The following is a 26,913-nucleotide window of genomic DNA, read 5'->3' on the forward strand; positions in this document are numbered from 1 at the left end:
ACGCCGGGAGTGTGAATTCCGGGGCAGACAATTCCAGACAATCCCAGGGGCGCGCCGGGCGCTGAAATGGGATGAAGGGAACGAAATCCTTTTTTTTTTTTCTCCCTTTCCACACTTCAGGAACAACAAGCCCAGCAGAAGCTGTGCCCTGATAACCCGGCGGGTCCCCGGGAGCATCCGGCACGGCAGGAAGGAGCCCGGCAGGAGGAAATATTAAATCCTGGGATATAAACACGGCGGCGGGAGCGGCCCCGCCCCGGCGCGGCCCCCCTGAAAAGCGCGGTCCCCGCGGGGTGGGGCGGCCAGAGCGGCGGCGAGGATGGAGAAGAGCAGCTTCGCCATGGCCAAGTTCGGGCTGGAGCACAAGGAGGCGATGCCGAAGCGCGACTGCGGCTTTTATGTCAAATACATTTTCCTTTTCACCTCGCTGATCCAATTCCTGATCATCCTGGGGCTCGTGCTCTTCATGGTGTACGGCAACGCCCAGGCGGGCACCGACACCCACCTGAGGCTGCTGGAGGAGCAGGTGAAGAGCCACTACCACAGGATCGTCACCCTGAGCGCCACCAACGCCAACCTGAGCCGCGCGCTCAACGCCACCCTGAAGGACAGGGACAAGGTGCAGGGGGTGGCGCTGAAGGCGCAGAGGGAGCTGGAGAAGTGTAACAGCAGCCAGGCCTCCAGCAGCATCCCGCAGGTGAGCCCGGGCTGCGGCAGCGCTGGGGGTCCCGCGGGAGGGTGGCACCCCCTGCGGGGGACGCTGCTGTCGTCTCCTCGTCCCTCCGGGTGGTGGCGGCGAGGGGACCCCAGAAAGTGCCAGGGGGGTTTGGTCAAGGGGGTTCCAATCTTGGCGTTCTCTTCTTTCTCCTCTTCTTCCTCCTCGGAGCTCTCCCAGAGCTCCAAAATGGTGCCAGGGAATCCTTTGGGGATGTCCCCAGTCCTCCTCCTCCTCCTCAGCCCCTGGAGCGCTCCCAGAGCCCCTGAAGCGGTGTCCGGGGATCCTTTGGGGATGTTCTGACCCCTCTCCTCCTCCTCCTCCTCCTCCTCCTCCTCCTCCTCCTCCTCCTCAGCCCCTGGAGCACCCCCAGAGCCCCTGAAGCGATGCCCGGGGATCCTTTGGGGATGTTCTGACCCCTCTCCTCCTCCTCCTCCTCCTCCTGCTCCTCCTCCTCCTCAGCCCCTGGAGCACTCCCAGAGCCCCTGAAGTGGTGCCCGAGGATCCTTTTGGGATGTTCTGACTCCTCTCCTCCTCCTCCTCCTCTTCCTCTTCTTCCTCCTCCTCCTCCTCAGCCCCTGGAGCTCTCGCACAGCCCCTGAAGCGGTGCCCGGGGATCCTTTTGGGATGTTCTGACCCCTCTCTGACCTCTCTCCTCCTCCTCCTCCTCCTCCTCTTCCTCCCTGGAGCTCTCGCACAGCCCCTGAAGTGGTGCCAGGGGATCCTTTGGGGATGTTCTGACCCTTTTCCTTTTCTTCTTCCTCCCTTTTCCCTGGACCTCTCCCAGCGCCCACAAGGAGATGCCGGGGGATCCTTTTGGGATGTTCTCACCCCCTTCCTCCTCCTCCTCCTCCTCCTCCTCCTCCTCTTCCTCCTCCTCCTCCTCTTCCTCATCCCCCGGGCTCTCTCTGTCACCTGTGGGGACTGGGATGGTGCTGGGGGCGTTTCTGGGATGTTCTGACCCCTCTCCTCCTCCTCTTCCTCCTCTTCCTCCCACACAGCTGCGGGAGCTCCTGTTCCGGCAGGTGAGGCTGACCGAGTGCCAGGTGATCACCGCCCTCATCAACAACACCTGCACGGGTAAGAGACACCCCCAGCCCCAAAATACCCCTGGGGACCCCCAGCACCCCCTTCCCACCCCTTGGGGACCCCCAACTCTCCCTCCCCAGCCCCCCCCACGACCCGCCGCAGGCAGAGGCGTCACCCCAAACCCCGGGGTGGCACCTGGGGGGACCCAAACCCCCGGATCCCAAATCCCCCGGAGCCAAACCCTGTCCCCCAACTCCCCCTAAGCCGAGAAGCTGCAGCTGCAGCGGCAGCTGGACCAGGCCAGCTCGTCCAAGAAAACCCTGGAGGACAAGGGCCGGCAGAGCCAGGCCGAGCTGAGCAAAGCCAAGCAGGAGGGGGACAAGTGCCAGCAGGACCTGCAGAGCGCCAGGACCGAGGGCCACCTGAGCAGGATGGAGCTGGAGGTGCACAAGCAGCGCTGCAGCTCCCTGCAGAGCGACGTGAGCGAGAAGATCCTGCGGGTTTTGGATCTGGCCAAGCAGTACCAGTGCAAGGAAGCCGAGAAGGAGCTGGGGCAGATCCGGGAGCGCGTGGAGGAGCTGCTGCGGCGGCAGAAGGAGCGCGACTCGCACTTCGTGTGGAGGAGCAGCTGCGAGCTGAGCGTGCAGCAGTGCCGCCACAACTGCTCCCGGGATGCGCAGGAGCTGCAGCAGAGCATGCAGGGGCTGGAGAAGCGGCAGAGGGACGGCGAGGAGGAGAGGAAGAGGCTGCAGGCCGAGAAGGAGAAGGTGGGGAAGGAGCTGGAGGAGCAGAGGAAGGCGGCGGCGGCGATGGAGGAGTCGCTGAGGCAGCAGCTGGGGGTCTGCATGGGAACCAAGGTGGGGACATGGGGACATGGGGACATTGGGACGTGGGGACATGGGGACATGGAGACATTGGGACATGGGCACTGGGGAATTGGGGACATTGGGACATTGGGACATGGGGCACTGGGGAGCTGGGGACGTGGGGACATTGGGACGTGGGGACATTGGGACGTGGGGACATGGGACATGGGGACATTGGGACATGGGAACATTGGGGAATTGGGGGCATGGGGGCATGGGGCACTGGGGAATTGCAGACAAGGGGACATTGGGACATGGGACATGGGGACGCAGGGAATTGGGGACATGGGACATGGGGCACTGGGGACATGGGGACATGGGGACATTGGGACATGGGACACTGAGGAATTGGGGACATGGGGACATGGGGACATGGGGACAGAGGGCACTGGGGACATGGGGACATGGGGACATTGGGACATGGGACACTGGGGAATTGGGGAATTGGGGACATGGGGACACAGTGCACTGGGGATGTGGGGACATGGAACTGGGGACATGGGAACACTGGGACATGGGACATTGGGACACGGGGGACACGGGATGTGGGGACACAGGGACATGGGGCACTGGGGACTTGGGGACTCCCATGGGGACATGGGCACGGGCACCTCTGCACTGGGATTTTCCTTCCTGACACCGGGATTTTGTTCATGTGGGAATTTCCTGTTGGGGGCAGTGCCACCCCTGAGCGGAGCCACCCCTGAGCAGTGTCCCCTCTGTCCCCCCAGATGTCCCACCTGGACCTGCCGGGCTCGCGGGGCCCGGGCAGCGCCGCCCGCTCGGGCTCCTTCCCTGGCACGAGCGCCTACCTGGAGCTCCTGAGGAACCCGGCCACCCTGGGCACCATGGGTGAGACACTGGGGACACCGGGGACACGCTGGGGGGCACCGTGTCCCCTGGGCGCCCATCCCATCAATCCCATGGATCCCATCCCATGGATCCCATCCTATGGATCCCATCCTATGGATCCCATCCCACAGATCCCTTCCCAATCCCATGGATCCCATCCTATGGATCCCATCAATCCCATCCCACCCCATCCCATGGATCCCATCCCATGGATCCCATCCCACGGATCCCTTCCCAATCCCATGGATCCCATCCCATCAATCCCATCCCATCCCAATCTCATGGATCAATCCCATAGATCCCATCCCAATCCCATGGATCCCAATCCCATCAATCCCATTCCATCAATCCATGGATCCCATCCCAATCCCATGGATCCCATTCCAATCTCGTGGATCTCATCCCAATTCCACCTCAATCCCTTGGATCCCATCCCAATCTCATGGATCAATCCCATGGATCCCATCCCAATCCCATAGATCCCATCTCATGAATCCCAATCCCACGGATCCCAATCCCACGGATCCCAATCCCACGGATCCCAATCCCATGGATCCCATCCCATGGATCCCACCCCAATCCCATGGATCCCAATCCCATGGATCCCCCCCCATGGATCCCACCCCAATCCCATGGATCCCATCCCATGGATCCCACCCCAATCCCATGGATCCCCCCCCATGGATCCCATCCCATGGATCCACCCCAATCCCATGGATCCCCCCCCCATTGATCCCATCCCATGGATCCCCCCCATGGATCCCACCCCAATCCCATGGATCCCAATCCCACGGATCCCACCCCAATCCCACGGATCCCACCCCAATCCCATGGATCCCAATCCCATGGATCCCCCCTATGGATCCCACCCCAATCCCATGGATCCCATCCCATGGATCCCATCCCATGGATCCCACCCCAATCCCATCCCCATCCCATGGATCCCACCCCAATCCCATGGATCCCATCCCACAGATCTCCCCCCATGGACCTCACCCCAATCCCATGGATCCCAATCCCACGGATCCCACCCCAATCCCACGGATCCCAATCCCACGGATTCCCCCCCCCATGGACCTCACCCCAATCCCACGGATCCCGATCCCATGGATCCCACCCCAATCCCACGGATTCCCCCCCCATGGACCTCACCCCAATCCCATGGATCCCATCCCATGGATCCCACCCCAATCCCACGGATCCCAATCCCATGGATCCCATCCATGGATCCCCCCCACGGATCCCACCCCAATCCCATCCCCATCCCATGGATCCCACCCCAAGCCCACGGATCCCAATCCCATGGATCCCATCCATGGATCCCCCCCACGGATCCCACCCCAATCCCATCCCCATCCCATGGATCCCACCCCAATCCCATGGATCCTATCCCATGGATCCCACCCCAATCCCACGGATCCCAATCCCATGGATCCCACCCCAATCCCACGGATCCCGATCCCATGGATCCCATCCATGGATCCCCCCCATGGATCCCACCCCAATCCCAGCAGGAATGCAGAACCCGGTGGATCTCCAGCAGATGCTGCAGCTGATGGAGCAGTACACGGCCACCCTGAAGAACGCCAGGTGAGGGGACAGAGGTGACACCGGGCCACCCTCCCTGGTCACTCTGGGCTCCTGGAGCTGCCCCCGACCCGATCCCGTTTTCCCACAGCGGATAAGGCTGGAAAACCCCACGGAAAACCAGGAGAGCCGCCCAGGAGGTGCTTCCCGCAGCACGGATGGCAACCCCCGCCCCGGGCCACCCTCCCGCTGTCCCTTTGTCCCCGTGTCCCCAAGGCCACCCCGCGTGTCCCCTCAGATGTATCCCCGCCTTTCGGCTGGAGCGGGACAACAGCCGGCCCCGAATCCGGGGACAACTCGCTGCTGGTGTGGGTGGAAATCCATGGAAAAATGGGGAATTTCGGGAGCGGGAATTCCGCACAGAGGGGTGGGACACGCCCGAGGATGAGGGACAGGGACGTCCTTGTCCCCAAAGGATGGAGGACAGCGCTGTCCTTGTCCCCCAGCCCCGAATCTGGGGACAACTCGCTGCTGGTGTGGATGGAAATCCATGGAAAAATGGGGATGGGGAGCGGGAATTCCATCCCAGCTCTGCACAGAGGGGTGGGAAACGCCCAAGGACGAGGCACAGGGACGTCCTTGTCCCCAAAGGATGGAGGACAGCGCTGTCCTTGTCCCCCGGCCCCAAATCTGGGGACAACTCGCCGCTGGTGTGGATGGAAATCCATGGAAAAATGGGGATGGGGAGCGGGAATTCCATCCCAGCTCTGCACAGAGGGGTGGGAAACGCCCGAGGACGAGGCACAGGGACGTCCTTGTCCCCAAAGGATGGAGGACAGCGCTGTCCTTGTCCCCCCCGGCCCCCCCGGAGCGGGGCAGGGATTTATTCCCAGGATTTATTCCCGGGATTTACGGCTGCGTTTCCTGTGGAAAATCCTTTTCCTGCCCCGCCGCCCCTGCCCGCACGCCAGGCGCCACCGAGGCCTCCCGGAGTGTCCCTTGTCCCTTTCCCCATCCCAAGTGTCCTCCGAGCCGTGTCCCTGCCAGGAGAAGGGCACCGCCACCTCCTGCCACCCCTCTGAGGATGGCGATGCCACCTCCTGCCCAGCCCCATGGTGGGACCCTGGTGACAAAGGTGACAAAGGTGACAAAGGTGACAAAGTCTCACCGTCCCTGAAGGGCTGGGGACGGCCTCAGGCACTGCCAGAGGATTTCCTGGAATTCCTCTGTGGATAATCTTGGAGCGCCAGGTGCTTCCCGAGCTCCCGGCTGGGTGGTGGCACAGGGGGGTGGCACGGGGGTGTCCCCAAGAGATGCCACCATTTTTGGGGTGGCAGAGCACCGGCAAGACCCCACATCTGCCACGGCTTGGGGGAATTCCATGGATTGGGAAGGATCCCGGGGGTCCCAAACGTCCCCCGCTGAATCCTTGGGGTCGGGGGGGCACAGCGATGTCCCCCGTGTCACCCTGGGGATGGGGACACCCCAAAGCAGGGACACCGGGGGTGGCTTTTCCCCTTCCAGCTCCTTGTTTGTCCCCCCTGGCCCTGAACTGGGACTTTCCCAAGGTTTTTTTCCCACATTTGGGGCTTGGGACACCCTCCCATCCACGGCCACCAGCGAGGGGACAACAGCAAAGCCACCAAAGGCACCGCGGTTTAATCCCGGTGACACCGCGCCCCACGGAGCGCCACCGTCACTTCCCGACACAAAAATCCCTGAAAATGACATCCAGGACGTCCTCGGCGCCCACGTGCCCGGTGATCCTGCCCAGCTCCCGCCGCGCCACCCGCAGCTGCTCGGCCGCCACCGCCAGGTCCCCGCTGTCCCCAAGGTCCCCGAAGCGCTGCAGGGCCGCCGCGCACGCCCCGAGGTGGCGGCTGTGCCTGCTCTGGGTCAGGCTGGGGGAGCCCAGGAGGGGATCCCCGCAGCTGGAAAAGGGATTGGGAACGGGATTGGGATCGGGAATGGGACCGGGATCGGGAATGGGATCGGGAATGGGGAAAGGGATCGGGAATGGGATCGGGAATGGGGAAAGGGATCGGGAATGGGAACAGGAAAAGGGATCGGGAATGGGATTGGGAATGGGATTGGGAACAGGAAAAGGGATCAGGAATGGGATTGGGAATGGGATTGGGAACAGGATTGGGAATGGGGATGGGATCGGGAATGGGGAAAGGGATCGGGAATGGGATCGGGAACGGGATTTGGAACAGGAAAAGGGATCAGGAATGGGATTGGGAATGGGATTGGGAACAGGATTGGGAATGGAAAGGGATCAGGAATGGGATTGGGAATGGGATTGGGAACAGGAAAAGGGATCAGGAATGGGATTGGGAATGGGATTGGGAACAGGATCGGGAATGGAAAGGGATCAGGAATGGGATTGGGAATGGGATTGGGAACAGGAAAAGGGATCAGGAATGGGATTGGGAATGGGATTGGGAACAGGAAAAGGGATCAGGAATGGGATTGGGAATGGGAAAAGGGATCGGGAACAGGATTGGGAACGGGAACAGGATCGGGAATGGGATTGGGAATGGGAAAAGGGATCGGGAATGGGGAAAGGGAACAGGATCAGGAATGGAAAGGGATCAGGAATGGGATTGGGATGGGAAAAGGGATTGGGAACAGGATTGGGAATGGGAAAAGGGATCAGGAATGGGATTGGGAATGGGAAAAGGGATTGGGAACAGGATTGGGAACGGGAACAGGATCGGGAATGGAAAAAGGAATCGGAAATGGGATTGGGATTGGGAACGGGATTGGGAACGGGAAAAGGGATCAGAAATGGGATTGGGAATGGGAAAAGGGATTGGGAACAGGATTGGGAATGGGAAAGGGATCAGGCAGGGAAAGGGGATTGGGAATGGGATTGGGAATGGAAAGGGGGTTGGGAATGGGAATAGGGATCAGGAATGGGATTGGGAATGGGATCGGGAATGGAAAGGGATCAGGAATGGGATTGGGAATGGGAACAGGAAAAGGGATCAGGAATGGGATTGGGAATGGGAAAAGGGATTGGGAATGGGGAAAAGGGATCGGGAATGGGAACAGGAAAAGGATCAGAAATGGGATTGGGAACAGGAAAGGGAATGGGAAAGGGGGTTGGGAATGGAAAAGGGATCAAGAATGGGAGTGGGAACGGGAACGGGATCGGGAATGGGAAAGGGATCGGGCAGGGAAAAGGGGATCAGGAACGGGAAGGGGATCAGGAATGGGAAAGGGATCAGCCATGGAAAGGGGGATCAGGAATGGAGAAGGGGATTGGGAATGGAAAGAGGGATCAGCCAGGGAAAGGGTGGGATCAGCCAGCCCCAAAAATCAGGATGAGGGTTTGGGATCCCCCCGGACTCACAGCTGTGCCAGCTGTTGTGCCAGCAGCTCCAGCAGCGCCTCCAGCCCCTCGCCCGTCTTGCAGGACAGCAGGGTGGCAGGGGGTCCCTGTCCCTGGGCACCGGTGGCACTCGGGGACCCCCCACAGGACAGCAGGGTGGCAGGGGGTCCCTGGGCACCGGTGGCACTCGGGGACCCCCCACAGGACAGCAGGGTGGCAGGGGGTCCCTGTCCCTGGGCAGCGGTGGCACTCGGGGACCCCCCGCAGGACAGCAGGGTGGCAGGGGGTCCCTGGGCACCAGTGGCACTCGGGGACCCCCCACAGGACAGCAGGGTGGCAGGGGGTCCCTGTCCCTGGGCAGCGGTGGCACTCGGGGACCCCCCGCAGGACAGCAGGGTGGCAGGGGGTCCCTGTCCCTGGGCACTGGTGGCACTCAGGGATCCCCCGCAGGACAGGGGTGTGGCAGGGGGTCCCTGGGCACTGGTGGCACTCAGGGACCCCCCACAGGACACCGGGGTGGCAGGGGGTCCCTGGGCAGCGGTGGCACTCGGGGACCCCCCACAGGACAGCGGGGTGGCAGGGGGTCCCTGGGCACTGGTGGCACTCAGGGATCCCCCGCAGGACAGGGGTGTGGCAGGGGGTCCCTGGGCACCAGTGGCACTCGGGGACCCCCCGCAGGACAGGGGAGTGGCAGGGGGTCCCTGGGCACCGGTGGCACTCAGGGATCCCCCACAGGACAGCAGGGTGGCAGGGGGTCCCTGGGCACTGGTGGCACTCGGGGACCCCCCACAGGACAGGGGGGTGGCAGGGGGTCCCTGTCCCTGGGCACTGGTGGCACTCGGGGACCCCCCGCAGGACAGGGGTGTGGCAGGGGTTCCCGGGGCAGGGGTGGCACTCGGGGACCCCCCGTGCCCCCCCAGCAGGTCGGCCTTGTTGAGCACCAGCACGCAGGGGGTGCCCGGGGGCGGCTCCAGCGCCGCCAGCGCCGCCCCCAGAGCCACCGGCGTGGGTGACACCGAGGTGGCATCCAGCACTGCCAGCACCAGGTCGGCCTGGCACAACCTGGGGACACACACAGGGTGATGTCACCTTCCGGGCTGAGCTGTGGGCACACCCCAAAACGCCCCAAAACGCCCCAAAACGCCCCAAAACGCCCCGAGCTCACCGGGCGCGTGCCCGGGCCACGCCCTCGCGCTCCACGGGGTCGGTGGCCTGGCGCAGCCCCGCGGTGTCACTGAGCACCAGCGGGTACCCCCCGATGTCCAGGGCCACCTCCAGCACGTCCCGCGTGGTCCCCGCCGTGGGGGACACGATGGCGGCCGGGCGCCGACCTGGGGACAGCGGGAAAGGTCCTGGGGGATGATCCCAACCCCTCCGTGCCCAAGGGTGACTTGGGGACATCAGGAAAGGTCCTGGGGGATTTGGGGATGATCCCAACCCGGCATGCCCAAGGGTGACTTGGGGACATCAGGAAAGGTCCTGGGGGATTTGGGGATGACCCCAACCCCTGTGTGCCCATGGGTGACTTGGGGACATCAGGAAAGGTCCTGGGGGATTTGGGGATGATCCCAACCCCTCCATGCCCAAGGGTGACTTGGGGACATCAGGAATGGTCCTGGGGGATTTGGGGATGATCCCAACCCCTCCATGCCCATGGGTGACACGATGACTTGGGGACATCAGGAATGGTCCCTGTGGGATTTGGGGATGATCCCAACCCTGCATGCGTGAGGGTGACACGATGACTTGGGGACATCAGGAATGGTCCCTGTGGGACTTGGGGGAATTATTCCAGGTCTTCCACATCCATGGGTGACTTGGGGACATCAGGAATGGTCCTGGGGGATTTGGGGATGATCCCAACCCCTGTGTGCCCATGGGTGACACGATGACTTGGGGACATCAGGAATGGTCCCTGTGGGATTTTGGGATGATCCCAACCCCTCCACAGCCAGTCCCTGCTGTGGGTGACCCTGGGGACACTGGGAATGATTCCCGCTGGAATTTTGGGAATTATCTCGTCTCCTCCACACCCCAGGTGACACGATGACCTGGGGACACTGGGAATGGTCCCTGTGGGATTTTGGGAATTATCCCAACCCCTCCAGACCCAGTCCCCTCCCCAGGTGACACGAGGCCTGGGGACATCAGGAATGGTCCCTGTGGGATTTTGGGAATTATCCCAGGTCCTCCACACCCATGGGTGACCTGGGGACATCAGGAATGATTCCCTGTGGAATTTTGGGAATTACCCCAACCCCTCCACACCCAGTCCCCACCCTGGGTGACATGAGGCCTGGGGACAGTGGGAATGGTTTCCTGTGGGATTTTGGGAATTACCCCAACCCCTCCAGACCCAGTCCCCACCCCAGGTGACACGATGACCTGGGGACATCAGGAATGGCTCTCCACTCACAGAGCAGGTTGAGCAGGCTGCTCTTGCCCACGTTGGGGGGGCCGGCGATGACGGCCCGGACCCCCCCCCGCAGCAGCTCCCCCCGGCGCCCGTCCCGCAGGTGGCCCCGGAGCTCCTGCAGCAGCGCCCGCACGGTGACACGCACTGCGGGGACACGGCGGGGACACGGCGGGCTCAGCCCGGCTGGGGACAGCGGGGACACGGCGGGACAGCCTGGATGGGGACAGCGGGGACACGGCGGGGACACGGCAGGGACAGCCTGGCTGGGGACAGCGGGGACACGGCGGGGACAGCGGGGACACGGCAGGGACAGCAGGGTCAGCCCGGCTGGGGACAGCAGGGACACGGCAGAGACAGCCTGGATGGGGACAGCGGGGACACGGTGGGGACACGGCGGGCTCAGCCCAGCTGGGGACAGCGGGGACACGGCGGGGACATGGCGGGCTCAGCCCGGCTGGGGACAGCGGAGACAGCCTGGCTGGGGACAGTGGGGACAGTCCAGCTGGGGACAGCGGGGACACGGCGGGGACAGCGGGCACAGCCTGGCTGGGGACAGCGGGGACACGGCGGGGACAGCAGGGACAGCCTGGATGGGGACAGGGGGACACAGCGGGGACAGCCCGGCTGGGGATGGTGGGGACAGCCCGGCTGGGGACAGCGGAGACAAGGTGGGGACAGCCTGGCTGGGGACAGCGGGGACAAAGTGGGGACAGCCCGGCTGGGGACAGCGGGGACATGGCCGGGTCAGCCTGGATGGGGACAATGGGGACAGCCCAGCTGGGGACAGTGGGGACATGGCCGGGTCAGCCTGGATGGGGACAGCAGGGACAGCCCGGCTGGGGACAGCGGAGACAAGGTGGGGACAGCCTGGCTGGGGACAGCGGGGACAAAGTGGGGACAGCCCGGCTGGGGACACGGGGACACGGCCGGGTCAGCCTGGATGGGGACAATGGGGACAGCCCAGCTGGGGACAGCAGGCCTGAGCCCCAGACTGGGGAAAAACAGCAGGAGAGACCCCGGGTCCTGATGCCCAAATTTGGGATAAAAGCACCAGGACAGAAGACCCCGTGTCCCAGCCGGGGGGACACACAAGGACCTGGAGTGGCTGGACGGGACAAACCCCCGGGGTGTCCCCATTGCCAGAGGGCCACCGTGGGGACACAGCCATGGCACGGGGACAGTAGGGGCTCACCTTGGCTCAGAACCTCTTCCTCCACGTTGTCATCCTCGCTGAAGTCGATGTAGGCCTCCAGGTGGGCGAGTGCCTGCCAGTGGGGGGGGAGTCATCCCCGAGCTGCTGGCCACCAGGAGGGCTGGGTGGCCACTGGGGAGGGCTGGGTGACCACCAGGGAGGGCTGGGTGACCACCAGGAGGGCTCGGTGATCACCGGGGAGGGCTGGGTGACCACCAGGGAGAGCTGGGTGACCACTGGGGAGGGCTGGGTGACTACGGGGGAGGGCTGGGTGACCACCGGGGAGGGCTGGGTGGCCCCTCAGGGCTCGGTGGCCACCGGGGAAGGCTCAGTGACCACCAGGAGGGCTCAGTGACCACCAGGGAGGGCTGGGTGACCACCGGGAAGGGCTGGGTGACCACTTGGGAGGGCTCAGTGACCACCGGGGAGGGCTGGGTGACCACCGGGGAGGGCTGGGTGACCACTGGGGAGAGCTGGGTGACCACTGGGGAGAGCTGGGTGGCCACCGGGGAGAGCTGGGTGACCACCGGGAGAGCTGGGTGACCACTGGGGAGAGCTGGGTGATCACTGGGGAGAGCTGGGTGATCACTGGGGAGAGCTGGGTGATCACCAGGAGGGCTCGGTGATCACCACGAGGGCTCAGTGACCACTGGGGAGGGCTGGGTGGCCACTGGGGAGGGCTGGGTGACCACCGGGGAGGGCTGGGTGACCACCAGGAGGGCTCAGTGACCACTTGGGAGGGCTCAGTGACCACTGGGGAGGGCTGGGTGACCACCGGGGAGGGCTGGGTGGCCCCTCAGGGCTCGGTGGCCACCGGGGAAGGCTCGGTGACCACTAGGGAGGGCTCAGTGACCACCGGGAAGGGCTCAGTAGCCACTGAGGAGGGCTGGGTGGCCACCAGGGAGGGCTGGGTGACCACCCAGGAGGGCTCGGTGACCACTGGGGAGGGCTGAGTGACCACCAGGAGGGCTCAGTGACCACCAGGGAGGGCTGGGTGACCACCAGGGAGGGCTGGGTGACCACCAGGAGGGGTGGGTGACCACTGGGGAGGGCTCAGTGACCACCAGGGAAGGCTGGGTGACCACCAGGAGGGCTCAGTGACCACCAGGAGGGCTCGGTGACCACCAGGGAGGGCTGGGTGACCACCAGGGAGGGCTGGGTGACCACTGGGGAGGGCTGGGTGACCACCGGGGAGAGCTGGGTGACCACCAGGAGGGCTCAGTGACCACCAGGAGGGCTCGGTGATCACCGGGAAGGGCTCAGTGACCACTGGGGAGGGCTGAGTGACCACCAGGGAGGGCTCAGTGACCACCAGGGAGGGCTCAGTGGCCACCTGGGAGGGCTCGGTGACCACCAGGGAAGGCTGGGTGACCACTGGGGAGGGCTCAGTGCCCACCAGGGAGGGCTGGGTGACCACTGGAACGGCTGGGTGACCACTAGGGAGGGCTGGGTGACCACTGGGGAGGGCTGGGTGACCACAGGGGAGGGCTCGGTGACCACAGGGGAGGGCTGGGTGACCACCAGGGAGGGCTGGGTGACCACCGGGGAGGGCTCAGTGACCACCTGGGAGGGCTCAGTGACCACTGGGGAGGGCTGAGTGACCACCTGGGAGGGCTGGGTGACCACCAGGGAGGGCTGGGTGGCCACCCCACAGGTCTTGGTAGCCACCGGGGAGGGCTCAATGGCCCCCCGGGAGGGCTGGGTGGCCCCGCAGGGCTCAGTGGCCCCCCGGTAAGGCTGGGTGGCCCCGCAGGTGAGCCCCACCTGGGTGAGGGCGTGGCTCCAGCGCTGGTAGAGCCGGCCCAGGTCGCCCTCCATCTGCCGGAGCGCCTGGCGCCGCTGCGCCTCCGTCTCGGCCCCGATGAGGTCCCGCAGCCCCTCGGCCGCCGTCAGGTCCAGCTTGCCGTGGGCAAACGCCCGGCGGGTGAACTCGCCCGGCTCGGCAGGACGCAGCCCCGGCAAACGGCCTGGGGGGGCACCGGGGCATGGAGGGGGGGCTGGGAATGGGGTGGGGGGAGCAGGAGGGACCCCCGGGATCCCAGAGGGAAGGGGAGATGGGGACAGGGGAAATGGGACAGGGGAAATGGGACAGGGGAAATGGGACAGGGGAAATGGGGAAAGGGGAAATGGGGAAAGGGGAAATGGGGAAAGGGGAAATGGGACAGGGGAAATGGATAGGGGAGGGGCAGGAGGGACCCTCGGGATCCCAGAGGGAAGGGGAAATGGGGAAAGGGGAAATGGGACAGGGGAAATGGATAGGGGAGGAGCAGGAGGCACCCCCGGGATCCCAAAAGGAAGGGGAAATGGGGAAAGGGAAAATGGGACAGGGGAAATGGGACAGGGGAAATGGGGAATGGGGAAATGGGGAAAGGGGAAATGGGACAGGGGAAATGGGGTGGGGGGGAGCAGGAGGGACCCCCGGGATCCCAGAGGGAAGGGGAAATGGGGAAAGGGGAAATGGGAATGGGGAGGAGCAGGCTGAATCGTTGGGATCCCAAAGGGAAGGAGAAATGGGGTGGGGGAAAAGGGACAGGGGAAATGGAGGGGGGGGGAGCAGGAGGAACACCTGGGATCCCAAAAGGAAGGGGAAATGGGGAAAGGGGAAATGGGATAGGGGAAATGGATAGGGGAGGAGCAGGAGGAACTGCCGGGATCCCAAAGGGAATGGGAAATGGGGCAGGTGAGGATCAGACTGAACCTTTGGGATCCCAAAGGGAAGAGGGAAAGGGATGGGGGAGGATCCCAAAGGGAAGGGGAAATGGGGAAAGGGGAAATGGGCAAAGGGGAGGATCAGGAGGGATCCCCGGGATCCCAGAGGGAAGGGGAAATGGGGTGGGGGAGGATCCCAAAGGGAAGGACACAAAATCAAGGGGGAAGAAGGATGGGGGAGGATCACCTGGCATCCCAAGGGGAAGAAAGGAAGGATCAGGAGGGCTGGGATAGGGGCAGGATGGGATGGGAACAGGGTCAGGAGGGATGGGAACAGGGTCAGGAGGGATGGGAACAGGGTCAGGAGGGATGGAATAGGATCAGGATGGGATGGAGCAGGGCCAGGAGGGGGTCGGGGCTCACCCAGGGCCCGCAGCACCCCGCTGACCACGGCGGGCCCCCCGTGCACGTGCAGCTCGGCGCAGTCCTCCCCGGTGAAGCTGCGGGGCCCTGCGGGCACAGGGGGCTGCGTGGGCACCCCGTGTCCCCAACCCCGTGTCCCCAACCCCGTGTCCCCAGCCCCGTGTCCCCAACCCCAATTCATGCCCCCCAAACCCCAGCCCTGTGTCCCCAGCCGATGTCCCCAGCCTCGTGCCCCCAGCCCCATCCCGTGTCCCCACCCTGTCCCCACCCTGTTTTCACCCCTGTCCCCCACCCCATGTCCCCAACTCTGTGTCCCATGTCCCCATCCCCCTGTCCCCAACCCCATCCCATGTCCCCATCCCGTGCCCAAGCTCATGTCCTGTGTCCCCATCCTTGTGCCCTCATCCCCGTGTCCCCAACCCCATCCCGTGTCCCCATCCCGTGTCCCCATCCCATGTCCCCACCCTGTCCCCACCCCTGTCCCCCAGCCTATGTCCCATGTCCCCAACCCCAGCCTGATGTCCCGAACCTCGTGTCCCCAGCCCCATACCATGTCCTGAGCCCATGTCCTGTGTCCCCATCCCATGTCCCCAAACCCATCCCTGTGTCCCCAACCCCATCCTGTGTCCCCATCCCATGTCCCCAAACCCATCCCTGTGTCCCCAACCCCATCCTGTGTCCCCATCCCATGTCCCCATCCCGTGTCCCCAACCCCATCCCTGTGTCCCCATCCCTGTGTCCCCATCCCCGTGTCCCCAACCCCATCCCTGTGTCCCCATCCCTGTGTCCCCATCCCCATGTCCCCAACCCCATCCCTGTGTCCCCATCCCGTGTCCCCATCCCGTGTCCCCATCCCTGTGTCCCCATCCCATGTCCCCATCCCCATGTCCCCATCCCTGTGTCCCCATCCCTGTGTCCCCAACCCCATCCCCATGTCCCCATCCCCATGTCCCCAACCCCATCCCTGTGTCCCCATCCCCATGTCCCCAACCCCATCCCCGTGTCCCCATCCCCATGTCCCCATCCCCATGTCCCCAACCCCATCCCTGTGTCCCCATCCCCATGTCCCCAACCCCATCCCTGTGTCCCCATCTCTGTGTCCCCAACCCCATCCCTGTGTCCCCATCCCCATGTCCCCAACCCCATCCCTGTGTCCCCATCCCCATGTCCCCAACCCCATCCCCATGTCCCCATCCCCATGTCCCCATCCCCATGTCCCCAACCCCATCCCTGTGTCCGCATCCCCATGTCCCCAACCCCACCCCTGTGTCCCCATCTCTGTGTCCCCAACCCCATCCCGTGTCCCCATCCCATGTCCCCAACCCCATGTCCCCACGCTGTCCCCACGCTGTCCCCAGGCTGTCCCCACGCTGCCCCCCCCGTGTCCCACCTGGGAACCACACCACGAGCCCCCTGTCCAGGCTCTCGGCGCTCTGGGGGTCCCGGATGCGCCGCAGGGCCATGACCCGGGCGGGGGGCTCGGGGGTCCCGGTGAGGCTGCGCAGGGCGGCGCCGCTGCCCGGCCCGCTGGCCCGGATCACGGCCACGCCGCAGCGCCCCGGCGCCGAGGACAGCGCGAAGATGGTGTCACCTGTGGCCCTGGTGGCACCTGCGGCCCTGGTGGCACCTGCGGCCCTGGTGGCACCTGCGGCCCTGGTGGCACCTGCGCCCGGTGACACCGCCGAGCTCAGCGCCCGCGCGCACCTGGGGAATTGGGGGGGGGCGTTATGGGCACCCCCGGGTGGGCACGGAGCGGGCGCGACCCCCGCGGGCAGCCAGGGGTGTGCTGGCCTCAGGTGAGACCCCTCCCCAGGTGGGACCCCTCCCCATGGACCCCCTTCACAGGTGAGACCCCTCCCCAGGTGGGACCCCTCCCCATGGACCCCCTTCACAGGTGAGACCCCTCCCCAGGTGGGACCCCTCCCCATGGACCCCCTTCACAGGTGAGACCACTCCCAAGCTGAAACCCCACCCCATGGACCCCCTTCACAGGTGTGCCCCCTCCCCATGTGAGACCCCACCCCATGGACCCCCTTCACAGATGTGCCCCCTCCCCAGGTGAGACCCCTCCCCATGGACCCCCTTCACAGGTGAGACCACTCCCCAGGTGAGACCCTTCTCCACGTGAGACCCCTCCCCATGGACCCCCTTTAACAGGTGGGACCCCTCCCTTTGAACCCCTCCCCAGGTGAGACCTCTCCCCAGGTGAGACCCCCTCCCCAGGTGTGCCCCCTCCCCAAATCCTCCCCCTCCCCAGGTAATTCTCTCCCCAGGTACCCCCAAACCCCGGCTCACCCCCTCCCGTACCGCCCCATGTCCCTCTGTCCCCTCTGTCCCCTCTCTGTCCCCTCACCTGCCCCTCGCCGCCCTCACGGCCCCGCTCAGCGCCATCGCTGCCCTCCCCGCGCCCGCCTGGCCCCGCCTACAGCCGCACGCCATTGGCCAAACCCATCAAGGAGGCGTGGCTATCACGGAAATCCCGCTTCTGATTGGGTAATAACCAGCGCAGCCTCCGCACCGGCCTCAGCGCCCCCCCATTATCGCACGCTATTGGTCAATACACAGTGGGAGGCGGGGCTAACGGTGAAACAAGGCTTTTGATTGGTTAATACGCAAAGATGGCGGCGCCCTGGTGAAGCCACGCGAACCCAGCGGTTCCGCCCGGTCCCGGTGAGAAACAAGATTTAAATTGTTATAAAATTTATATCAATTTATATTGAAATAAAACCTAAAAAAATTGCAAACTTTATTAAGGGATAAAAGGGAAAAAATCCGGCGCTGGGGTGCTTGGCTATTTGCTTTATCTTTCTATTTTTCTATTTTTATATTTTAAATTTATTTATTTTTATTCATATTTATTGCTATGAGTGTGCAGGTACCCCTGTAATGGAGCAATCTATAAAGAGCGTGGTTTAAATTAAATAAATATAAATATAAATATATAAGTATATATGTATATATATAAATAACACATTTTATATAGTATCGTAGTAATTTTACATTAAATATGTATTATTTCTACATAAAGTATAAAAAAATATTTATATTTCTTTAACTACAACTTAAATCTCCATTACAGCGGCTCACTCACATTTATGAGTTTCTATTAAAAGATTTCTTTGTATTTAGACATATTTTTTTTGCTGGGTTTTGACATTTGACTTGTCTTCTCGCCATCTCGTAGATGAAACCAAAATATTTTACTTCTTGTTGGGGGTTAAATAAAGATAATTATGATAATGAAGATATTATTATTATTATTTTTATTTTATTTTTATTTTTATTTTATATTATTATTATTATTATTATGTCGGGGGCTCTGGGGGGGGCTTTAGGGGGACCCCCCCTTCGCTGGGGGCGCCGCTCTGGGGGAGGGGGGGGTCACCCCAAATGTCACCGGGCCGCGCTCACCCCGCTCGGGTTACCGGGAGCCGGGGGGGCACCGGGGGGGCACCGGGGGGGCACCGGGGGGCACGGGGGGCACGGCGGGCGGGTGGCACTTGGGGACACCGCTCGGCGGGGCGGCACCTCGGGGCACACCGGGGACACCCCAGCGGTGCCACCCCCGTTCGGAGCCGCCCCCCCCCCGGTTCCCCCCCGGTTCCCCCTCGGTTCCTCCCCGCGGGGCGCGGCCGGACACGCGTGGCCGGGAGCCGCGGCCAACCGGAGCTCACCGGGAGCGGCAGCTCCGCGCTGCGCTCCGCCGGTGCCGCCTTTGTCCCTCCTCCCGGCCGCAGCAGCGGCGGCGGCACCGGCGGCCCCGGCGGCCCCGGCGGCCCCATGCACCGGCCCCGCCGCCGCCGCCGAGCCCCGCACCATGCCCGAAGCGGCGGCGGCCGCGGCGCAGGACGGAGAGCGGCCCCGGCGGGGCCCGGCCGCGGAGGAGCGAGCGGAACCGGCGGCGGCGCCCACCGGAGTGCTGGGTACGGGGAACCGGGGAACCGGGGAACCGGGGAACCGGGGGGTGCGGGAGGGCCGGGATGCGGCTCGCTGCGGATGCGGCTCGCCGGGACCGCCGGGGGTTGGGGGGGGGGGGGGGGCGGGTTGGGGCTGCCGGTACCGGAGCTCTGAGCATCCGCCCGGTACCGGCCCGGCTCCGAGCCCGTCTCCCCCGCCCGTGGGGGTCCCGCCTCATGGTGGGGGGGGGGTGTTGTGGCTCTCGGGGGCTTTTGTGTCACCCCCACCTCCCCTCCCCGGGACAGCCCCGAGCCCCCCCGGGATGGCGCTGGCAGCCGGCTCCGTGTCCCCCCCCCCCCGCCCTCCCGCCACCACCGGTGACATCCCCCGTGTCACCCCCACCCCCGGAAGGCGTTCCCCCCCTCCCCACCCCCCCTTGCCAGGCCCGTGTCACCCCCCAGCACGACAGGGGGGTGGCGCAGCTCGCAGCCTTTGTGTCGCTGTCCCCACGCCGGCCTTGGGGTCCCCTCCCCCGCGTGGCGCTGGGCCAGGTGACATCCCCTGATCGGGGTCCCCGCGGCGCGGGGGGGGGGCGGGGGGGGGTGGCAGGGCCTGGTGGCAGCTGTGCCACCCAGCGGGGCTCCCGGTGACCCACTTCGTGCCCCCCGGGACACCGCTCGGTGCCCGCCACGCCGCAGCTCCGGTGACCTTAGCCCGGGAGCCAAGGTGAGCGGCACGGCCGGCGACAAACGGGGACAAGCGAGGGGACCCGGGGGGTGGCACAGGGCGCGCCAGCCCCGCCGAGCCCTCGGGGCCACTTCGGTGGTGGCACCGCGTGTCGGGAGGGGCCGCGGGGACAGCGGGGTGAGGGTGGCGGTCACCCCCGAAGCCCACCCCCCTTTTTCCATGAGCTTGGGCACGGAATGCCCCCCCCGGCCCTGGGTGGGCACTGTCCCACGAGGGTGGCAGTGTCGCGGGTGGCCCCGCAGCCGCCGCCCGCGCCGGGTGGCACCGCTGCGGGCAGGACATAAATAATGCAGGGTGGGTGAGCTCAGCCCGCCGGCGTCACCCGGCTGCCCGGCCAGGGTGGCACGGCCACCGCCGCCAGCGCCCCGTGCCCAGCGGGCACCCTGGTTGCCCCACGGCCTGATATCCCCTGGCCTGGCACCCTAAAACCCTGGCACCCTGAGGGCCTGGCACCCTGAGGGCCTGGCACCCTGAGAGCCTGGCACCCTGAGGGCCTGGCACCTTGGCACCCCAATACCCCAACACCCTGCCACCCCTGCACCCCACCACCATGGTACCCATACGCCCCAGTACCCCAAAACCCTGGCACCCTGGCACCCCCAAAGCCTGACACTCCAACACCCTGGCACCCCAACACCCTGGCACCCTAACACCCAGGCACTCGGGCACCCCAACACCCTGGCACCCCAACACCCAGGCACTCGGGCACCCCAGTACCCCAGCACCCCAATACCCCAACATCCCCACACCCAGGCACCCCAACATCCCAACCGCTTTGTACCCCAGCCCCCCAACACCCCAGCCCCCCAACACCCTGGCACCCCAACACCCTGGCACCCCAACACCCTGGCATCCCAATACCCAAGCACCCTTAAACCTCAAACCCCTGACACCCTGGCACCCCACTGCCCTCACACCCTGGCACCCCACTACCCCAAACCCTGGCACCCCACTACCCCAAGCCCTGGCACCCCATTTCCCCACACCCTGGCACCCCCTTACCCCCACACCCTGGCACCCCACTGCCCCCACACCCTGGCACCCCATTTCCCCACACCCTGGCACCCCCTTACCCCCAAACCCTGGCACCCCATTGCCCCTTTACCCCACACCCCAGGGCAGGGCACGGCCGTGCCCAGCCTGCCGGACCGGTGCCACAGCGGGGGTGGCAGCCTGGCACTGTCCCCAAGTGCCACCCTCGGCTCGGGGACAGCGCAGCCTTTCAGAGCCCGTCAGGGCGCGGGGTTTGGGGGGTCCCACAGAGGTGCCCGGGCTTGGGGGTCCCACAGATGTTCCCGGGGGGTGCCCGGGTTTGGGGGTCCCACAGATGTGCCCGGGTTTGGGGGGTCCCACAGATGTTCCCGGAGAGTGCCCGGGTTTGGGGGGTCCCACAGATGTGCCCGGGTTTGGGGGGTCCCACAGATGTTCCCGGAGAGTGCCCGGGTTTGGGGGGGTCCCACAGATGTTCCCGGGGGGTGCCCGGGTTTGGGGGTCCCACAGATGTTCCCGGGTTTGGGGGGTCCCACAGATGTTCCCGGGGGGTGCCCGGGTTTGGGGGGGTCCCACAGATGTTGCCGGGTTTGGGGGGCCTCCCCTGGCATCAGCAGCTCCGGCATTTCCTGTTTTCCCGGGCGGTTTCCGGCACCCCGAGCCCTTCCCAGCCCCGGGGCGCCGCCACATCCCGGGCCGAGGAGGGGACACTGAGGCACGAGGGGACACTGAGGCAGAGAAGCGACAAGCGGGGTCCCCACGCCATCGGGGACCTCCCTCCCTGCCAGCCCCGGGTGGATTTTTTGGGATCCCCCGCCGTCCCCACCCTCCCGGGGAGGCGCTTTGGGGACACCGGGCACGGGGACAGCGCGTCCCAGCGGCGCGGTCACCCCGGGGCGGGCAGCGGCCGTGTCCCCTCGGTGCCACCGCGCTTTGGGGACTGTCCCCATCGCAGCCCGGCGCGGCGGCGCGGGGCCCGCCGCGTTTCCATGGAAACCGGCTGCTTTTCCCGATCCCCGTTTTTCCTGCGCGTTTCCGTGCCCGGGCTCCGGGAGGAGGTGAGAGCCTTTGGGGACGCTCCGAGGGGACACCCCGCGACATTGGGCACCGCCGGGGGTGGCGGGACGCGCTGGCGGCTCCTCCCCGCAGCTGTCGCGGCCGATTTTGGGAGCTGCCAGGAGAAACCCGATGCCAGGGCGGTGGCACCGCCGTGACCCGTGCCACGGCCGGCTTGGGGACAGCTGGGGACAGTTCCCGCGGCCAGCCCGGGGCTCCGGGGCGCTCCGGGATCCGCTGCCCGCGGGTGTTGATCCCTCCTCCCGCAGATAAACTCTTCGGGAAGCGGCTGCTCCAGGCCGGGCGCTACATCATGTCCCACAAGGCCTGGATGAAAACCGTGCCCACGGAGAACTGCGACGTGCTGATGACATTCCCGGGTAGGGACGGGCCGGGAAAACCGGGATCGGGATGGGGCGGGACCGGGAAAACCGGGATCGGGATGTGATCGGGAGAACCGGGATTGGGATGGGGCAGGACCGGGAAAATCGGGATTGGGATGGGGCGGGACCGGGAAAACCGGGATTGGGATGGGGCGGGACCGGGAAAACCGGGATCGGGGTGGGGTGGGACCGGGAAAACCGGGATTGGGATGGGGCGGGACCCAGAAAACCGGGATTGGGATGGGGCAGGACCGGGAAATCCGGGATTGGGATGTGATCAGGAGAACCGGGATTGGGATGGGGCGGGACCAGGAAAACCGGGATTGGGATGTGATCAATAGAACCGGGATTGGGATGGGGCAGGACCGGGAAAACCGGGATTGGGATGGGGTGGGGCCAGGAAAACCGGGATTGGGATGTGATCGGGAGAACCGGGATTGGGATGGGGCGGGACCGGGAAAACCGGGAGTGGGATGTGATCGGGAGAACCGGGATTGGGATGGGGCGGGACCGGGAAAATCGGGAGTGGTTTGGGGCGGGACCGGGAAAACCGGGATTGGGGTGTGATCGGGAGAACCGGGATTGGGATGGGGCGGGGCCAGGAAAACCGGGATTGGGATGTGATCGGGAAAACCGGGATTGGGATGGGGTGGAACTGGGAAAATCGGTATCGGGGTGGGGTGGGACCGGGAAAACCGGGATTGGGGTGGGGTGGGACCGGGAAAACCGGGATCGGGGTGGGGCGGGACCGGGAAAACCAGGACTGGGATGTGATTGGGAAAACCGGGATTGGGATGTGATTGGGGAATCCGGGATGGGATGTGGCCGGGAAAATCCGGGATAGCCGGGCCAGGAGGGGGTGGGGATGGTGGGAGGAGCCCCGGAGGTGGCAGTGGGGGTGGGGGATGGGGACATGGGGACATGGGAAGGGATTGGGAATGTGCGGATGGATGGGGAGTGGGACAGGGACACGTGACAGGGTGAGGAAGAGGATGAGGGACATGGGGATGGCTGAGGACAGGGATAAGGGACACGAGGAGGGATGGGCACCGGGACAGGGACAGGTGGCAGGATGGGGACAGGGATGGGGGACAGGTGGCAGGATGGGACAGGGATGAGGGACCTGTGACAGGATGGGGACAGGGATGGGGGACATGTGACAGGATGGGGACAGGGATGAGGGACCTGTGACAGGATGGGGACAGGGATGGGGGACATGTGACAGGATGGGGACAGGGATGAGGGACACGGGGATAGATGGGGACAGGGATGAGGGACACTTGGAGGGCTCTGCACTGGGACAGGGACAATGGCAGGATCAGGGCAGGGATGAGGGACACGGGGATGCATGGGGACAGGGATGGGGACACAGTGGGGACCAGGATGAGGGACACGGGGATGGGTGAGGACCAGTATGGGGACAGGTGGCAGGATGGGGACCGGGATGAGGGACATGGGGATGGATGAGGACAGGGATGAGGGACATGTGGCAGGATGGGGACAGGGATGAGGGACATAGGGAAGGATGAGGACAGGGATGAGGGATGGATGGGGACAGGGATGAGGGACATGTGGCAGGATGGGGACAGGGATGAGGGACATGGGGATGGATGGGGACAGGGAAGAGGGATGGATGGGGACAGGGGATGAGGGACACTTGGAGGGCTGGGGACAGGGATGAGGGACATGGGGATGGATGGGGACAGCGATGAAGAATGGATGGGGACAGGGATAAGGGACATGTGGCAGGATGGGGACAGGGATGAGGGATGGATGGGGACAGGGATGAGGGACATGTGGCAGGATGGGGACAGGGATGAGGGACATGTGGCAAGTTGGGCACTGGGCTGGTGACGCACGGCAGGATCAGGACAGGGATGGGGGATGGATGGGGACAGGGACACTTGGAGGGCTGGGGACCGGGATAAGGGACATGTGGAGGGCTGGGGACAGGGATGAGGGACATGGGGGTGGATTGGCTCTGGGATGAGGGATGGATGGGGACAGGGATGAGGGATGGATGGGGACAGGGATGAGGGACATGTGGCAGGTTGAGCACTGGGCTGGTGACACGCGGCAGGATCAGGACAGGGATGGGGGATGGATGGGGACAGGGACACTTGGAGGGCTGGGGACCGGGATGAGGGACACGTGGAGGGCCGGGGACAGTGGCAGGCAGCAGGACACAGCGAGTGTCCCCGCAGACAGCACGGATGACCACACGCTGCTGTGGCTGCTGAACCACATCCGCCTGGGCATCCCCGAGCTGATCGTGCAGGTGCGGCACCACCGGCACACGCGCGTCTACGCCTTCTTCCTCACCGCCACCTACGAGAGGTGCGTCCCCACGCTGTCCCCACGCTGTCCCCACAGTGTCCCCACAGTGTCCCCACGCTGTCCCCACGGTGTCCCCACGCTGTCCTCGGAGTGTCCCCACAGTGTCCCCACAGTGTCCCCAATGCTGTCCCACCATGTCCCCAACACTGTCCCCGACGTGTCCCCAGTGCTGTCTCCATACTATCCCCACTGTGTCCCCAATGCTGTCCCCAATGCTGTCCCCAGCCCTCTCCTGATGCTGTCCCCATGCTGTCCCTGCTGTGTCCCCACCATGTCCCCCACACTGTCCCAACCATGTCCCCGCTGTGTCCCCAACAGTACCCACAACACTGTCCCCACTGTGTCCCCAATGCTGTCCCCACACTGTCCCCACTGTGTCCCACACTGTCCCACACTGTCCCACACTGTCCCACGCTGTCCCCACTGTGTCCCCACTGTGTCCCCACTGTCCCCACCCTGTCCCACCCTGTCCCACGCTGTCCCCACCCTGTCCCACCCTGTCCCACACTGTCCCACGCTGTCCCCACGCTGTCCCTCACTGTCCCAGCCTGTCCCACGCTGTCCCCACTGTGTCCCACCCTGTCCCCACTGTGTCCCCACGCTGTCCCCACGCTGTCCCCATGCTGTCCCACCCTGTCCCCACTGTGTCCCCACACTGTCCCCACACTGTCCCCACACTGTCCCACCCTGTCCCACGCTGTCCCACACTGTCCCCACTGTGTCCCCACTGTGTCCCCACTGTCCCACGCTGTCCCCACACTGTCCCCACGCTGTCCCTCGCTGTCCCTCGCTGTCCCTCGCTGTCCCCACTGTCCCCACCCTGTCCCCACGCTGTCCCAGCCTGTCCCACTGTGTCCCCACTGTGTCCCCACTGTGTCCCACCCTGTCCCCACTGTGTCCCCACTGTCCCCACGCTGTCCCCACCCTATCCCACGCTGTCCCCACTGTGTCCCACCCTATCCCCACTGTGTCCCCACTGTCCCCACGCTGTCCCTCGCTGTCCTACGCTGTCCCCACCCTGTCCCCACTGTGTCCCACCCTGTCCCCACTGTGTCCCCACTGTCCCCACGCTGTCCCCACCCTATCCCACGCTGTCCCCACTGTGTCCCACCGTGTCCCCACCGTGTCCCCACTGTCCCCACGCTGTCCCTCGCTGTCCCAGCCTGCTGCGCGGGGCGGACGAGCTGGGGCTGCGCAAGCCGGTGAAGGCGGAGTTCGGGGGCGGCACCCGCGGCTTCTGCTGCGAGGAGGATTTCATCTACGAGAACATCGACAACGAGCTCGGCTTCTTCAGCTCCCAGGTCTGGGGTGGGGGACGTGGGGTACGGGGTGTGGGGTACGGGGTGTGGGGTGTGAGATGTGGGGTGTGGGGGGTGGGGTACGGGGTGTGGGGTGTGGGGTACGGGGTGTGGGGACAGGGGGTACGGGGTGTGGGGTACGGGGTGTGGGGTGTGAGATGTGGGGTACAGGGTGTGGGGTGTGGGGTGTGGGGACAGGGGGTACGGGGTGTGGGGTGTGGGGTACAGGGTGTGGGGTGTGGGGTGTGGGGACAGGGGGTACGGGGTGTGGGGTGTGGGGTACAGGGTGTGGGGTGTGAGATATGGGAGTGGGGTACGGGGTGTGGGGTGTGGGGGGTGGGATATGGGGTACAGGGTGTGGGGTGTGGGGTGGGGGGACAGGGGGTACGGGGTGTGGGGTGTGGGGGGTGGGATATGGGGTACAGGGTGTGGGGGGTGGGGTGTGGGGTACAGGGTGTGAGATATGGGGTGTGGGATATGGGGTATGGGGTGTGGGGTGTGGGGTATGGGGACAGGGGGTACGGGGTGTGGGGTGTGGGGTACAGGGTGTGGGGGGTCAGATATGGGGTACAGGGTGTGGGGTGTGGGGTACGGGGTGTGGGGTGTGAGATATGGGAGTGGGGTATGGGGTGTGGGATATTGGGTACAGGGTATGGGGTGTGGAGTACAGGGTGTGAGATATGGGAGTGGGGTATGGGGTGTGGGATATGGGGTACAGGGTATGGGGTACAGGGTATGGGGTGTGGGTTATGGGGTATGGGGTATGGGGTATGGGTTGTGCATGTGGGGTATGGGGTGTGAAATATGGGGTACAGGGTATGGGGTACTGGGTATGAGGTGTGGGGTGTGGGATATGGAATATGGGGTACAGGGTATGCGGTGTGGGGTATGGGGTATGGGGTATGGGGTGTGGGATATGGAATATGGGGTACAGGGTATGCGGTGTGGGGTATGGGGTATGGGGTATGGGGTGTGGGATATGGAATATGGGGTACAGAGTATGGGGGGTGGGATATGGGGCACAGGGTGTGGGATATGGGGCACAGGGTGTGGGGTGTGGGGGGTGGAGTTTGGGATATGGGGTGTGGGGTACAGAGTGTGGGGTGTGGGATATGGGGGGCACAGGGTGTGAGGTGTGGGGGGTGGGATATGGGGTACAGGGTGTGGGGGGTGGGATATGGAATATGGGGTACACGGTA

The 26,913-nt window shown here is 64.8% G+C and overlaps 3 protein-coding genes across 7 annotated transcripts in view; 2 read left to right on the forward strand and 1 right to left on the reverse strand.

The window, feature by feature from the left end:
- Positions 1 to 272: 272 nt before the first annotated feature.
- PLVAP (plasmalemma vesicle associated protein) lies at positions 273 to 5,350 on the forward strand. Of its 2 annotated transcripts, none has more exons than XM_059869943.1 (6): positions 273 to 697; positions 1,717 to 1,795; positions 2,009 to 2,601; positions 3,342 to 3,462; positions 4,974 to 5,052; positions 5,141 to 5,350. In XM_059869943.1, the coding sequence occupies exons 1-6, from the start codon at positions 320 to 322 to the stop codon at positions 5,145 to 5,147; spliced, it is 1,257 nt and encodes a 418-aa protein (XP_059725926.1). In that variant the 5' UTR covers positions 273 to 319; the 3' UTR covers positions 5,148 to 5,350. The 2 variants fall into 2 exon arrangements, with proteins under 2 accessions (XP_059725926.1, XP_059725927.1); XM_059869944.1 differs by having other exon boundaries at positions 4,977 to 5,052.
- A 1,277-nt stretch (positions 5,351 to 6,627) lies between these two features.
- Positions 6,628 to 17,397, reverse strand: GTPBP3 (GTP binding protein 3, mitochondrial). The gene is made up of 9 exons (XM_059870267.1): positions 17,360 to 17,397; positions 16,397 to 16,710; positions 15,007 to 15,093; positions 13,699 to 13,901; positions 11,935 to 12,007; positions 10,743 to 10,886; positions 9,492 to 9,657; positions 8,348 to 9,388; positions 6,628 to 6,920 (listed from the first exon to the last, which is right to left on the reverse strand). The coding sequence occupies exons 1-9, from the start codon at positions 17,395 to 17,397 to the stop codon at positions 6,686 to 6,688; spliced, it is 2,301 nt and encodes a 766-aa protein (XP_059726250.1). The 3' UTR covers positions 6,628 to 6,685.
- Positions 17,398 to 18,791: 1,394 nt separating this feature from the next.
- The window catches only part of ANO8 (anoctamin 8), a 29,421-nt gene continuing 21,299 nt past the window's right edge, over positions 18,792 to 26,913 (forward strand). For 3 of the 4 annotated variants that reach the window (XM_059869718.1, XM_059869720.1, XM_059869719.1), the window contains exons 1-4: positions 18,792 to 18,929; positions 21,966 to 22,076; positions 24,284 to 24,416; positions 25,579 to 25,717. In XM_059869718.1, the coding sequence (XP_059725701.1) occupies positions 18,824 to 18,929; positions 21,966 to 22,076; positions 24,284 to 24,416; positions 25,579 to 25,717 (489 nt within the window). In that variant the 5' untranslated portion in view covers positions 18,792 to 18,823. The remainder of the gene's footprint in view (positions 18,930 to 21,965; positions 22,077 to 24,283; positions 24,417 to 25,578; positions 25,718 to 26,913) is intronic. The other variant, XM_059869721.1, reaches the window with a different exon arrangement.

This window comes from Haemorhous mexicanus, chromosome 29 (genome assembly GCF_027477595.1).
Source record: "Haemorhous mexicanus isolate bHaeMex1 chromosome 29, bHaeMex1.pri, whole genome shotgun sequence".
In the NCBI taxonomy this organism is placed as follows: domain Eukaryota; kingdom Metazoa; phylum Chordata; class Aves; order Passeriformes; family Fringillidae; genus Haemorhous; species Haemorhous mexicanus.

What these genes read in the sequence shown, in the direction of transcription:
- PLVAP (XM_059869943.1), top strand. Translation starts at nt 320, where the DNA reads ATGGAGAAGAGCAGCTTCGCCATGGCCAAGTTCGGGCTGGAGCACAAG. An exon ending in CATCAACAACACCTGCACGG is followed by an intron (nt 1,796 to 2,008) that starts GTAAGAGACACC and finishes ACTCCCCCTAAG; the next exon opens with CCGAGAAGCTGCAGCTGCAG. An exon ending in GGCCACCCTGGGCACCATGG is followed by an intron (nt 3,463 to 4,973) that starts GTGAGACACTGG and finishes CCCCAATCCCAG; the next exon opens with CAGGAATGCAGAACCCGGTG.
- GTPBP3 (XM_059870267.1), bottom strand. Translation starts at nt 17,397, where the DNA reads ATGGCGCTGAGCGGGGCCGTGAGGGCGGCGAGGGGCAG. An exon ending in GCTCGTGGTGTGGTTCCCAG is followed by an intron (nt 15,094 to 16,396) that starts GTGGGACACGGG and finishes CTGTGCCCGCAG; the next exon opens with GGCCCCGCAGCTTCACCGGG. An exon ending in GGAGCCACGCCCTCACCCAG is followed by an intron (nt 12,008 to 13,698) that starts GTGGGGCTCACC and finishes CCCCACTGGCAG; the next exon opens with GCACTCGCCCACCTGGAGGC.